This window comes from Eleutherodactylus coqui, chromosome 13 (assembly GCF_035609145.1).
Source record: "Eleutherodactylus coqui strain aEleCoq1 chromosome 13, aEleCoq1.hap1, whole genome shotgun sequence".
Taxonomy (NCBI): Eukaryota; Metazoa; Chordata; class Amphibia; order Anura; family Eleutherodactylidae; genus Eleutherodactylus; species Eleutherodactylus coqui.
The window spans coordinates 96,833,054-96,845,754 of NC_089849.1; the positions used below are offsets into that span (position 1 = coordinate 96,833,054).

The 12,701-nt window shown below is 45.3% G+C and overlaps 1 protein-coding gene across 1 annotated transcript in view; it reads left to right on the forward strand.

The window, feature by feature from the left end:
- FOXK2 (forkhead box K2) overlaps positions 1–12,701 on the forward strand; it is a 64,365-nt gene that overhangs the window by 46,481 nt on the left and 5,183 nt on the right. The window contains exons 6-9 of the mRNA XM_066586984.1: positions 3,393–3,568; positions 4,254–4,550; positions 5,599–5,808; positions 9,875–9,934. Of these exons, the coding sequence (XP_066443081.1) occupies positions 3,393–3,568; positions 4,254–4,550; positions 5,599–5,808; positions 9,875–9,934 (743 nt within the window). The remainder of the gene's footprint in view (positions 1–3,392; positions 3,569–4,253; positions 4,551–5,598; positions 5,809–9,874; positions 9,935–12,701) is intronic.

Here is a 12,701-nt window from a genome sequence, read left to right on the forward strand (position 1 = left end):
GCGATATCGCGATTTTTTTGGGGGAGGGTTTTGCCGGGATTTTGGGGGAAGGCTTGAAATATGAGCCCCACTCCGAAAATAAGCCCTATTTGCAGAAAAAAACAAATACATTACCTGAGAAGCGCTGTCGCCTCCGTCTTTTTGCAGCTCTGGCACCATTGGCCTCAGGCATCTCTTCCTGGTCAGGGATTTGAAAATCCTTGCCTCCAGAAAGCGCTGCCTCTGATTGGCTGAGCCTTGGAGCTGGAGAGCCAATCAGAGCCAGCGCTCGATGAACCAATCACAGCCATTCAATGAATCAATCTGTGCTGTATGCTGCAGAATCTGGAGTCATTTTGACATGGCAAGAATGAAATTGCCCCTGTACCCTAAAGGTGGGCATACTGGGAATGGATTTGTGAACCTTTTGGAGCTTGTGTTTTAGGCCTCGTTCACACGGGCTACAAAATCATTGCTACAAAACGCACATATGTGACGCCTACGGGTTCTTTCACATGAGATGTTTTGTAGCCTGAAAGAACCCATTAGTAACCATGAGCGTCACATACAGGTGTTTTGTAGCGAGATTTTGTAGCCTGTCTGAACGAGGCCTTAAGGTGAGGGATAACAAATGCACCCAGAGGTAATAGGTGTGACCGCGGGAGCAGGGTAACGGCTCACAGCACCCACACCTACCATCACTTTTACCTTCTGTTCCCCTTCAGCTACTTCACCCCATGGCCACAAGCTCTGCAGTGTGACAATCCTCCGCTCCCCTCGCCCTTCCCAATGTTTAAGGATAAAGCGTTGCAGATGAAAACTTAACTTGGAGAATGTGTTGCCTGATCACACGGTCCCTCACATGGTCCCTCCTCGGAGCCGCTCGCACGCTGGCTTCTGCCTTGCTTTTCTTTCCAATTTTCTATTTCCAGGAAAGCACTTGGCTGCCGAGCATTCAGTCCCTCTTCTGTTCTTTCTCCCCTTGTGGCAAGAATCAGAACAGCAGCATTCAGCTGGAGATTACCACTAGGACTCCTGCGCAATTTATTTTTTCTTTTTAATTAAGGAGTTTAATTTTTTTGTGCTATTAATTGCAATAAAATAGCTTTTACAAATCCCAGGATTTTTAAATGTAATGTGCAGTTTTTATTGTATTTTCTCCCCCCCCCCCCCCCCCCCCCCACCATGTTTTTAAAAAAAAAAATTGCCGTGGGAAAAACGCCTTTTTCTATGGTGTTTATCACATTAAAATTATGTGGTTGAAGGATCGTGCGACTTCAGATTTCTCTTTTGCTTGATATGATTTTTTTTAATGTACTGAGAAAAATTTCAAGTGGAGTGAAATGGGAAAAAAATGGAGTTTTGCCATCTTTCGGTGCGTCTTGTTCCTACGGCGTACACACTGCAACAAAAATGACATGATGGCTTTTTATTATCCGTACAATTACTACGATAATAAAATTGTGGGGGGGGGGGGGTGTTTTTTTGTTTTGCTGTACTGCTTTTTTTCATTTTTTTTTCAAGGATATATTTAATTTTTTCAACTTTTTCTGCCGCCATCTTCTAACCGCAATAACTTGTTTTACTGTTTCATTGACATCGCATTGGCTGTTCCTGCCATTCTGGAGCACATACAACTTTTTGGTTTGCTTTTTATTACATTTTTTTCTTGGGTGACCAAAAAAAACACACACACAATTTTGGCATTTATTCATTTTTTTTATTTTTTTTTTATGCAGAGGTTTGCCGTGTGGGGTAAATTATGCGTTACTTTGATACATTGGATTTTTACGGACGCACTTATACCAAATATGTATTTTTGTTTTATTTAAATTATTTTATTACAAATATGGCAAAAGTTTTGTTTTTCTTTTTTTTTTACTTTTTTAGTACTTTTTATCTTTGTAATAATTAGCAAAACTTTTTAAGTTTTACTTTTGTTCTTTAGTCCCCACATGGGACAAGAATTTACGATGCTTTGATCGCTACTGCAGTATGATGTAAGGCCATAGCATTACATTATACTGCGATCTGACAGGCGTAGGCACGACTTGATAGGCATTCTGCTATGACAGCCCTGGGGCCTTTCAGAAGGCGCCCCGATGCCATGACACCTGCACAACAGCCCGCGATCTTGGTCGGCGGATTTAAATGCCGCTGTCAGAATTGACAGTGGCATTTACAGGGTTAATGGCTCTGATGAGCTGCATGGCTTATCGGAATGACGGGACTGGAATACCCAGAGAGGCTATCCAAATTGGGACCATTTACTCTGGAAAAAAGGTTAAGAGGCAACCAAATAACCATGTATAAGTACATGAGGGGACAATACAAGGATCTCCCCCATGATCTGTTTATACCCAGGACTACGACGGTAACAAGAGGGCATCTGCTACGCCTAGAGGAAAGCAGGTTTCATCGCCAACATAGAAAGGGGTTCTTTACTGTAAGAGCAGTGAGTCTGTGGAACTCTCTGCCTGAAGAAGTGGTGATGGCAAAATCCATAGAGGAGTTTAAGAGGGACTAGATGTCTTTCTGGAGGGGAAGGATATTATAGGTTATAAATCTTAGGTTAATTGTCAATCCGGGTATACAGGCAGGTAGGAACTATTAGGGGTTGATCCAGGGATTAGTCTGATTGCCATTAGGAGGTCGGGAAGGAATTTTTTTCCCCAAAAGGGCTAATTGGCTTCTGCCCTTGGGGTTTTTTGCCTTCCTCTGGATCAACAACACAGGAGGATAAACAGGCTGGACTAGATGGACATTGTCTTCATTCAGCCTTACGAACTATGTTACTATGTAAGAAACAGCTGGCAGCCGCGATGTATGCAGGGCGATCGCCATACCCATTTAAAAAATGCCACAGACTGTATCAACACCACAAATAAAGATGGGTTGTATCTGGTGCATTTCACATTTCAATTATCCTTTAACATCTGGCTGCAAAAACATTGAAAAATGCCATGAAAATTTGCAGATAAAAAGGCTCAATTGACAAGTTGTTTTTTCTTTAAAAAAAAACAAAAAAACGGTAAACAGTGAAGACAGAAAGCTTTAGTTGTAGCAGCTGAATTAGTATCTTGCGTCCTGAGTTTGTCCCGCTCCCTCATTAGGATTACATGGAGTTTGGGGTTGATTCTGCATTGGGTTCATTTTGGTGCAGCCAATGGCATACAAGATGCACTTCCATTCTTTACAGCTCTTCCTGGCTAGATGTGTTCACAGGATCCTTTATAAGGTTGCTTTCCTCAGGCATTAATGGGAGCTGCTGCATTGTTAGATGGTTGTAGGAAAGTATATAAAAATCACTTGTAACCAGCAAGAAGAGGGAACCCAAAATACAACAATGTAGAATCTTTTCTTTGTCATAAAAGCTATAAATATAACAATTCCCCTTGTTTTTCCCCCCTCAGGAGTGCACCAGCGTCCCCCAACCACTCGGGTGTCTTGTCTGCACATTCAAGTGGCGTCCAAACTCCAGAAAGCCTGTCCAGAGAGGGTTCACCAGTCCCAATGGAAACCGAACCCAGCCCCATCCAGCCAAAGCTTGCAGTGATCCAGGAAGCGCGGTTTGCACAGAGCGCTCCAGGTAACGTTGGACAGCGAGCGCATTTGTATCTCATGATCAAAATAGGAATCGTCAATTCTGTGTTTAAAGGGATTTTCTAGGGAGAATGCTGTAAATGACATGTCCTTAGGATAGGTCATCAACAGTTGATCAGCTCGGGTCTGCGGCTTGGGACCCCGACCGATCAGCTAAATGGGCGCGTGCTGCAAATACAGAGGTTGGAGTGGAAGCCTCCCTGCCAACATCTGTATAGTGACTGCCGGTTGTAATTGCAGGCATGGCTCCCATTGATGTCAATGAGAGCCGTGCCTGCAGTTCCAAGCACCGGCCACTACACAGAGTTCGGTCAGGATCCTGAGCGGCGGACCCCAGCCGATCACCTACTAATGATCTATCCTGATGATAGGTCATTAATAGTATTTCACTGGAAAACCCCTTTAATGAAAGTCCTACTATATCTTTATAGCAATTGAATCTTGGTGGTGTGATTCTGCGCTCAAAATTGCCTGTATAGTTGTAGCGATAAATAAGATTCTAGCTGCCTGCAGCCACCACTAGGGGGAGCTCATTGCACACAGAATAATACATCTTTCTTGAAGCAGTAAGCTCCTTCCATATCTGACTAATTTTGGCGCTGCTGCATTTGTATCGCGGTTGCTTTGATATCATTAATATATATTTATTTTTTCCCTGCTGTTTTGGCCAGGATCTCCCCTCTCTAGTCAACCCGTTCTTATCACTGTGCAACGGCAGCTCCCACAGAGTATAAAACCAGTTACCTACACAGTGGCCACACCAGTCACCACCTCCACGTCCCAGCAGACGGTAATGCAGACTGTGCATGTCGTTCACCAGTTACCAGCCGTGTCCGTCACCAACGTATCGGGCCTCACTCCTGTCAACACCTACACGGTCGGTGGGCAGGCGGTGGTAGCACAAGCTGCAGTGGTAACCCAACCTAAAGTAGAACCTCAAGAAAACGGAGACCACAAAGAGGTCAAAGGTCAGTAAGCTTTCTAAATAGTGGCTCAATCTGTTCACGTTTATTATATTGCTAGGCTGTTTGATGTGGCTTTTGTATTTTTATTGTAGTTCTGTATGGTTGCCCATATATACTGCCATGACTGCCGTTGATTGAGGTTTCAGACATCTACATTTTGTACTTTTTCTTTACGCTATGCTTTTTCACTGTAACTGAGAAATAAGCCCCGTTATAGTGACTGTCACTGTTAGGGCTGCGCTAAGTCTAACGACCCAGCAACGGCCGCCTCTTACCAGCATCTTGGTGATCGGGTGGCCCCTGGGACCAGTAGAGAAGCATCGCTGCTCATGCTTGTGTCTTCTCCCCGGGGTACCTGGAAGTCTCTGATTGCCTTTTGGCTATCTAATCCTGTGAAGAGTTAACGTAAAACACCTTGCCGTGTTATATACATTGACTGACGTTCAAGGACTGGGACCGTCCTCCGTATTGTATATGCCAGATGGCCCTAAAGCAACTAAACGTTTCCAGAAGGGTTTATTTGTAATGAAAAGTTCTGAGGCGCCCAATGTCCATGGGTGGATCTGATTTGTGGATTCCGTACGGGACACCCGCAAATCAGGCCACCCATAGGGAAACATGGGCGTCCGCAAATGAAATAAAGCATGCGGATTTGACTTGTGGACCTTTTTGCCCTCACAAAAAAAATCACACCATGCTCAATTTCGGTGCAGATCCCAGATGGACAGCTTTTATTGAAGTCAATAGAAGCCGTTTGCAATTCAATTGTAGGCGGGATGTGGATTCCACGGGAAAGCATGAGTTAAAAAAAGGTACTGCGCTGCCCGGCGCTTCCGCAGACCCGGACATCACCCAGAATACGCAGACAGGTAGCCGCAGTGGTCACGGGCAGAGTCAGATTCCACTGCGGCCTCCGATCCGCGACATGAGGCCAAACTTTCTAATCTACTTTGTCGTTTGATACGTTGTTTTTCGGATCTCCAGATCTTCCATGAGCACCAAATACTCATCCTGGCTTTATAATTCCTGTCAATTCTGTCTCTTCCTGCAGTGAAAGTAGAAGCAATTCCTGCAATTAGTCATCCAGCTCTCAGCACAGCAAGTCGCATTATTCAGACCTCATCTTCTGCGCCCCTCCAGACAGTCACTATAGTGCAGCAAGCACCTCTAGGTCAACACCAGCTCCCCATCAAAGCAGTCACACAGAACGGAACGCACGTTGTGCCCATCACCACGGCAATCCAAGGACAGGTCACCACAGGTAAGTCATTGGGGGATGTCCTATGGCAGCTCCATGCTTGGTGCACCGATTGTCTGGCGGGGGGGGGGGGGGGGGGGGGTTCTTTTCTCCTATTCAGATGGATCCAACATTTGGTGCTGGTTGACGTCAGAATGCTGTAGAGATCGCAGCTCCAGATCCCTTCATAGCTGTAGAGTTAAAGGAACATTAAACGCAGAAAAACTTATCCCAACACTACTTCAGCTAAAGCCACTGTCCGTTCCTGGGCAAACCAAGATGGCGGCGCCGGTTCTCTTGACAGCTTGACGCACCCTGCACAGTAGTATGCATCACTATCTAGCCATGCCTGTCAGATCACGGTATAACGTAATACTATGGCCCAGCGGTATAATGTAATGCCGATCAAACGATTTCAAGTTTAAGTTCCCTATTGGGACTAAAATAAGGGAATAAAGTGTAAAATGTGTAGAGAAAAAAAAAGTATTGATTTTAAGGTAAAAGTTTTAAAAGACCTTTTTTCTATAGTTATAATAAAAAGCAGAACCATAAAAAAAACAAATGTGTGATATCGCTGCACCCCAGAAGTCCAGTCTATCAAAGTAATGCATCACTTGTCCAGCACGGTCGGCAACGGCGGGGAAAAAATGCACCGTGCTAGGACTGCACATTTTTGGTGACCACCCCCTCTTGTTGCTGAGGGCCCCGCCACATGATCTCTGCTCACTACATACACTTCTTCAGCTCCCATTGATTATAATAACTTGTTGTGATGCTATGAAGGATTTGGAGCTCTGTATCTTTATAGGCCTTTGAGCTTAGTTTAATGACCCGATCGGCCCTGACTTGTAGAGCCTCCTAGACAGTCTCCAGCTGATGGGGAAACCTGCCGCTCGGGGCGTTGGCTCCATATCTGAAACGAAGAAAAACTCTGATGGGTAAATTCTATGAAAGCCATTGTCTCCTAGTCGGCAGTGCTGCCCCGCTCTGGGCGGTGGTCATCTGTGTATTTTCATCATCTTTTCATGCTCCTGCTTTGGGGTTCCTAATGCACTGTCTGGATTTCGGATCCTCTGAGCTCGTACCTGTTCACATTACTTTTCCTCTTGCAACACATGCTGTCACTTTCATTCCATCCTTTACAAAATGAAATCTTTCTTCTTTTCCCCAAGCGCTCACCTGGACAGGCTCCTTTTAAATGATTTCTGTATTGTGTGATTAAAGCTTTAAAGGGGTTTTCCATGACTAGAATACTGACTTTTAGTTCCTGATAAGCTACCAATAATATAAGGGGTCCAAGTTTCAGCACTCGCAACTGATCAGCTCTGGCAGCCCCTCATTGTTTACAGGCTCAGCACTGTACATCTTAGTAGTGGCTATACCTGGTATTGCAGCTCAGTACCATTCACATGTGTACGGCACTGTGCATGAAGGGGCCGCTGCACTTGCTAGTGCAATGAACCCCTGCAATTAGTTGATTGGTGCTCGGAGTCTAACCTCTGTGAATCTGATACGGGTAGCCTGTCACGTATTGCTAGACCTAGAAAACCCCTGTAATCGCCGTGTAATTAAAAATTCTGCTGCGTTCCACTATGCGTTATTTCAGTCCACCACAATATTCAAGATCTCTTGCTGCCAGTAAATAGGAATATTCTATTTTATATCCAGATGATGAAAACCTGTAGAGACCTATTGCTTCTCACAGCTGCAGATTTGTTACAGTGTGTCTTAGGTCCAATGTCCAATTTTAATTATAAAATCCGTGCGTCTCCTGCCCTGCACCTCTTGCTGCCCATAGGGATGCATTAGCATCCGCCCGGCAATTAAAAGCATGCAGATGTGATTTCTTTTTTTATTTTCCCAAGCGTGCAAATCACACGCGCGGGAAGAAATCGCAGCATGCTCCGCAGTTAATGGAAGCCGTCCGATGCACTGCACACCCCCAGCTGTCACTGTGGCTGTGCCACGGATCTGCGGGAAAGCAGGAGATTCAAAAACAAAAGCACTGCACATGCGCCGGGTGCATTGGCCGACGCTCCCAGACGCATCCGCCACGCTGAAGGAAGAAGATCCGGCTCAGAGAAGACCCGCGCTGGATCCAGAGAAGTAAGAAACTGTCTCCTCCATGTCTGCGGGCACGCACTGATACCCCTGCGGGATTCACAGTGGAATCCATGCGTGCAAGTGGACATGAGGCCTTAAGGCCAATTTACACGTAACGATTGTCACTCAAAATCCGCTTAAACGGATTAAAAGTGCGTGATAATCGCTATTTCTAAATGTGAAGCCATCGCGCCCTTTTCTTCGCTTTTTGCTCAGTTTCAGCCTGCATAAAAATGGTCGCTGGTTCGCTCATTTCTTGTCACGTCTGAACACTCCCGCTCAGTGTTTCACGTAGAATGTGAAGCGATTTCAAGCGATCTGCCCGTCTAAACACACTGTACGAGCGCATGAATTAGCGGTGACGTCACTCGCTCGTGTAAAAGGGGCATTAGACCCTGTACACTAAACAGTCTGGACTCGAGGCTGATTACATTTTGCCTGCACTGGTACATAGTAACAAACTATTAGACAGAAGATTGATTTGTGCTGCTCGGGCGTTTAGTGCGCAGAAGATTGTCTAGATGGAATACAATTGTAACAAACCCTCAGCTGTGAGAAGTATTAGATCAGAAACAGTGTCTTACAGGAAGAGCACCTAGATGGTGAGTGAGGGGACTTATGAGGCCATGCATGCTCCTCTGGGAAATATGCAAATTAGGAAGATGGAACAATACCTCTGCAGCGCCACCTATTGGAAGGCAGCATTCCTCTCCCATTTTATACGTTACCCAGAGGAGCATGAATGGCCTTATAAGTCTCCTCACTCACCGTCCAGGTGCTCTCCCTAAGGAGAAAAGATAGCGTTCCTGACTCACATCATAAGCCTCTCTCTAGCCAAGCCAGAACCCTACTGCACACCGATGAGGGACAAACACCCCGAAACAGCTGTCTGTGTATGGATTCTGGCTTGGTTTTCAATTCCCAGTCATTGTTGCAAGGCTTGTATAAAGATTCTTAACATTGACGTGCAGGAATGCTGCCTTCCAATAGATGGCGCTGCAGATGTATTGTTCATTTCTGTTAAGTATTGAATCAGAATAGGTTTTCAGCAGTCTGATATAAACATGAAGGTTCCCATTCACTAACGGAAAACGGATATTGAAATCGTTCAGTCTATTAAAGAATTGTTTTATTATACAACAAAATGCTTTATTTACATAAGGAGCCCTTTAAGGAGATTGTCCAAGTTGTAGCATCTCAGGACATCCCCTTCGCTATGCACTAAAATACCAAATAGCGATATACTCCTCTCCCCCCTCCGGTTATGTACTGCGCTGGTTCGTGGTCCTCCGGTCACTGTTTACGGCTGCAGCCTCTGTGACGTCCCATAATCTGGGCAGGGCTTCAGCTGTGAACCGAGCATCGGCACGGAGAGTATATTTCTACTTTAATGCATAAGAAAGGGATTGTCCTGACATGGTACAACTCCCCCTTTTAAGGTGTCTTTACAATGCCCTATTAAAGCTGGACTAATGAGCCCAGTGACAGCAGTGTTGCACCTTAGACTTACAAGGGGTGGACAAAAATATGCAAACCCCTATGAAATGCATGAGACTTAAATCATTAGCACGGAGCTGCTCTTTTGACCCTTGCTTGGCTGAGAGCTTTCCCACCAAATTTGTGTTTACTTCACCTCTTGCCCTGCTCTGGGCAGTTTTGGGAGCCGGCTGGTAACAGCAGCTGAGTGGCTCAAACCTCTAATCAACGGAGCCTTGTTGCTCCGGCAGATGTTCACTTCCACCGGCAGCATCTGTGTCATATTACCTGCACTTACGTTACATGGGATTATAAATCCTGTTGGTCATGTAGAGACCGATTTTAAGGCATGCATTTTGTACAGCGTTTCCATATTTTAGTCCACCCCCTGTATGTCTCCTCTTCAGTCACATGTCTGATCCCCCTTCCCTTTTAACCCCTGTATTAAGTCTTGTGGGATGGGTAAGTCCAGTCTTCAGATCCCAATCTTTAGCTGGGTGTTTTTTTTCAGCAAACTCGAGCTACTCCCCGATCGACAGCACCTGGCAGTGGAGAGAAAATGGAGCCCGAGGTAGGATCCGCTGTCTGTCTTATGTTCCCGTAGTTCTTACCGCAGCTTAGCACCAACTGTGATATCTCATTGTGCCTACATCTATCAGACTTAAGACGTCACAAACTGGAAGAGCATTGCCCCGTAGAATGGAAAAGTCCTGGCTTGCTCATGGGAAATTGGTGGTCTATGTTAGGGTCTGTGCACACTGTGTGATGTCAAACCTGTTCTTGGCCCCCTATGTCTTGGGACACAAGGAGGAAAAAAAAAACACGTACACTGCCCTATTATTCACTTTTTAGAACCGGCTCCTATAGTTCCAGACTTTTCTGATTTGGATGTGTGCCTTCCATTAATGTGAGATCTGTGTAGGATGCCGCTTCATTCACTGGCTCTCATGTATCAGCACTGATTTCTCCTTCTGCACGCTGACAGATCCCCTGCAGAGAGTTTGCCTGAATTGTCTCCTCTTATGCCCGTTTTTACACTGAATTACTGCACAATTCTCATGTCATCACCAGCTTGCTCGTGCAGCTTGTTTAACCTCTTAACGACCGGCCATGCGTCTCCATGGCAGATGTTAAGGGGCTTTAATCTGTAGCACCGCCAAACGGTGACGGCCAGGCACTTGCTCTAATAGCAGGAACTGCAGCGACCCGTTAACGCTTCACGGTCAGTGTGACTGTGGCATGTAAAAGTCAAACAGAGGAAGGGGGCCCCCATATTGAATATAGCCTCACAGGTACATTGGCCTTTGAGACTCAGTCTCTGGGTGACCTCATAGGCTTTCTAATGCACTGCTATGCTGATGTATAGTAGTGTATTAGAAGAATGAAAAAAAGATGCTGATACAAAAAGTTAAAAGTATAAAAAGAAATTGTAAAAGAAATAATAAAAATAAACTACAAAACCCAACCTTTACTATGAAATAAAAAATCACACATAGTGGTATCACTATGTTTCTAATGACCCAGAGAAAACCAAATTAGTATGTTGTTTAACCTAAACAATGCACGCCATGAAAAAAAAAATGGCAAAAATGGGTAATTTTGCCTATCTAGCCTTATAGAAAGCAGAATAGAATGTCATCAAAATGTTGCATGAATCAACATCATTAAAAAGTTAAGAAAAAAAAACCTCACATAACACCGTTAACAAAAAAGAAAAATGTTAGGGGTCTTTTTAAATGCATCGTAAACAAAAAAATGGTTGCCAAAAAACTCATTTTACCGACCTTGGAATGATGGAAGGCTGAGTCAACCTTGAGCCGGCTACCTGAACCATGCAGGGATTAAACTCGCAACCTTCAGCTCGTGAGTGAGAGCTCAGGACTGCATACTGCTGCCTTAACACACTGCACCACACGAGGCCTCTATAAAAGCACAAACCTGCTTTCTCACTAAGGGGTTAAACAGGCAAATTCATTTTTGGAAAATCGTTCAGTATTTCACATTTTATGTGAATCACTGAACGAGCGCCGTTTTAAACAAAGACAAGTGAACAAGCCGGCACTGATTCCTTAGTTCTGCAGAAACTGAATAATCAAGAGGTGAACACTTCTCGTCCGTCCAGTCATTGGGTCACATTTAGACCGAACAATTGGCGTTCACTTTCGTTCATTTTAATTATTTTTAATGATCGTTCCGTCTTAAACGCAGTGTTACACGCATACAGAGTGATATTCTCTTCCTTCAGACTGCCCTGCATGTAATAATCTTTATTTGTATAGCGCCAACATATTCCGCAGCGCTTACACAGACAGGGGGATACAGAAAGACAAAAAGTACAAACATTACAGAACCACGGTTACATAGTAATCAGCTGATGGAAACAATAGGGGTGCGGGTCCTGCTCCAACGAGCTTACATACTACAAGTAATGGAGTGATACAGGAGGTAAAGGGGCTGGAGATGTGTACGGTATGGTGAGGTGGAGAGTGAGTGATGTTATACACATAGACAATGGTCAGACATTTGGCCGTGTGACGGCAGAATCGGTATGGCTGCAGGAGCGGTTTATGATGGCTAGCAGGGATTGCAGTCAGTAGGTCAGGGAGCATGTTATCAGGCAGAGTACAGAGGGGTTTATTTAGGGAATGCGGTATGCCTCCCTGAAGAGGTGCGTTTTTAGAGCACGCCTGAAGTTCTGCGAGTCCTGGATTGCTCGGGTAGCCTTTGGTAGTGCGTTCCAGAGGACCGGTGCTGCTCTGGAGAAGTCTTGGAGGCGGGAATCAGAAGTTTGAATTAAAGGGGCGCTCTGTCTAGTTTCGTTAGCAGAGCGGAGAGCCCAGGCTGGTTGATAGATTAAGATGAGGGAGGCAATATAGGGGGGCGCTGCACTGTGAAGAGCTTTGTGGATGAAGGTAGTGAGTTTAAATTGAATTCTGTATTTAACGGGGCCAGTGCAGTGACCGGCACAGGGCAGAGGCGTCCGAGTAGCGGCTGGACAGGAAGATGAGCCTGGCTGCCGCATTCAGGATGGATTGGAGAGGGTAGAGTCTGGTGCAGGCGAGGCCGATCAGCAGCGAGTTGCAATAATCGAGCCGGGAGTGGATGAGGGCAACAGTGAGCGTTTTTAGCGTGTCTACAGTGAGAAAAGAGCGGATTCTTGCGATGTTCTTGAGGTGCAGCTGACATGTTTGGACGACAGATTTGATGTAGAGGGTAAATGATAGATCGGAGTCGAATATGACCCCAAGGCAGCGGGCATGTTGTCTAGGAATTATGGTGGCGCCACACACTGAGATAGAGATGTCAGGATGAGGTCGGTTAGTGGAGGGTGGAAATAC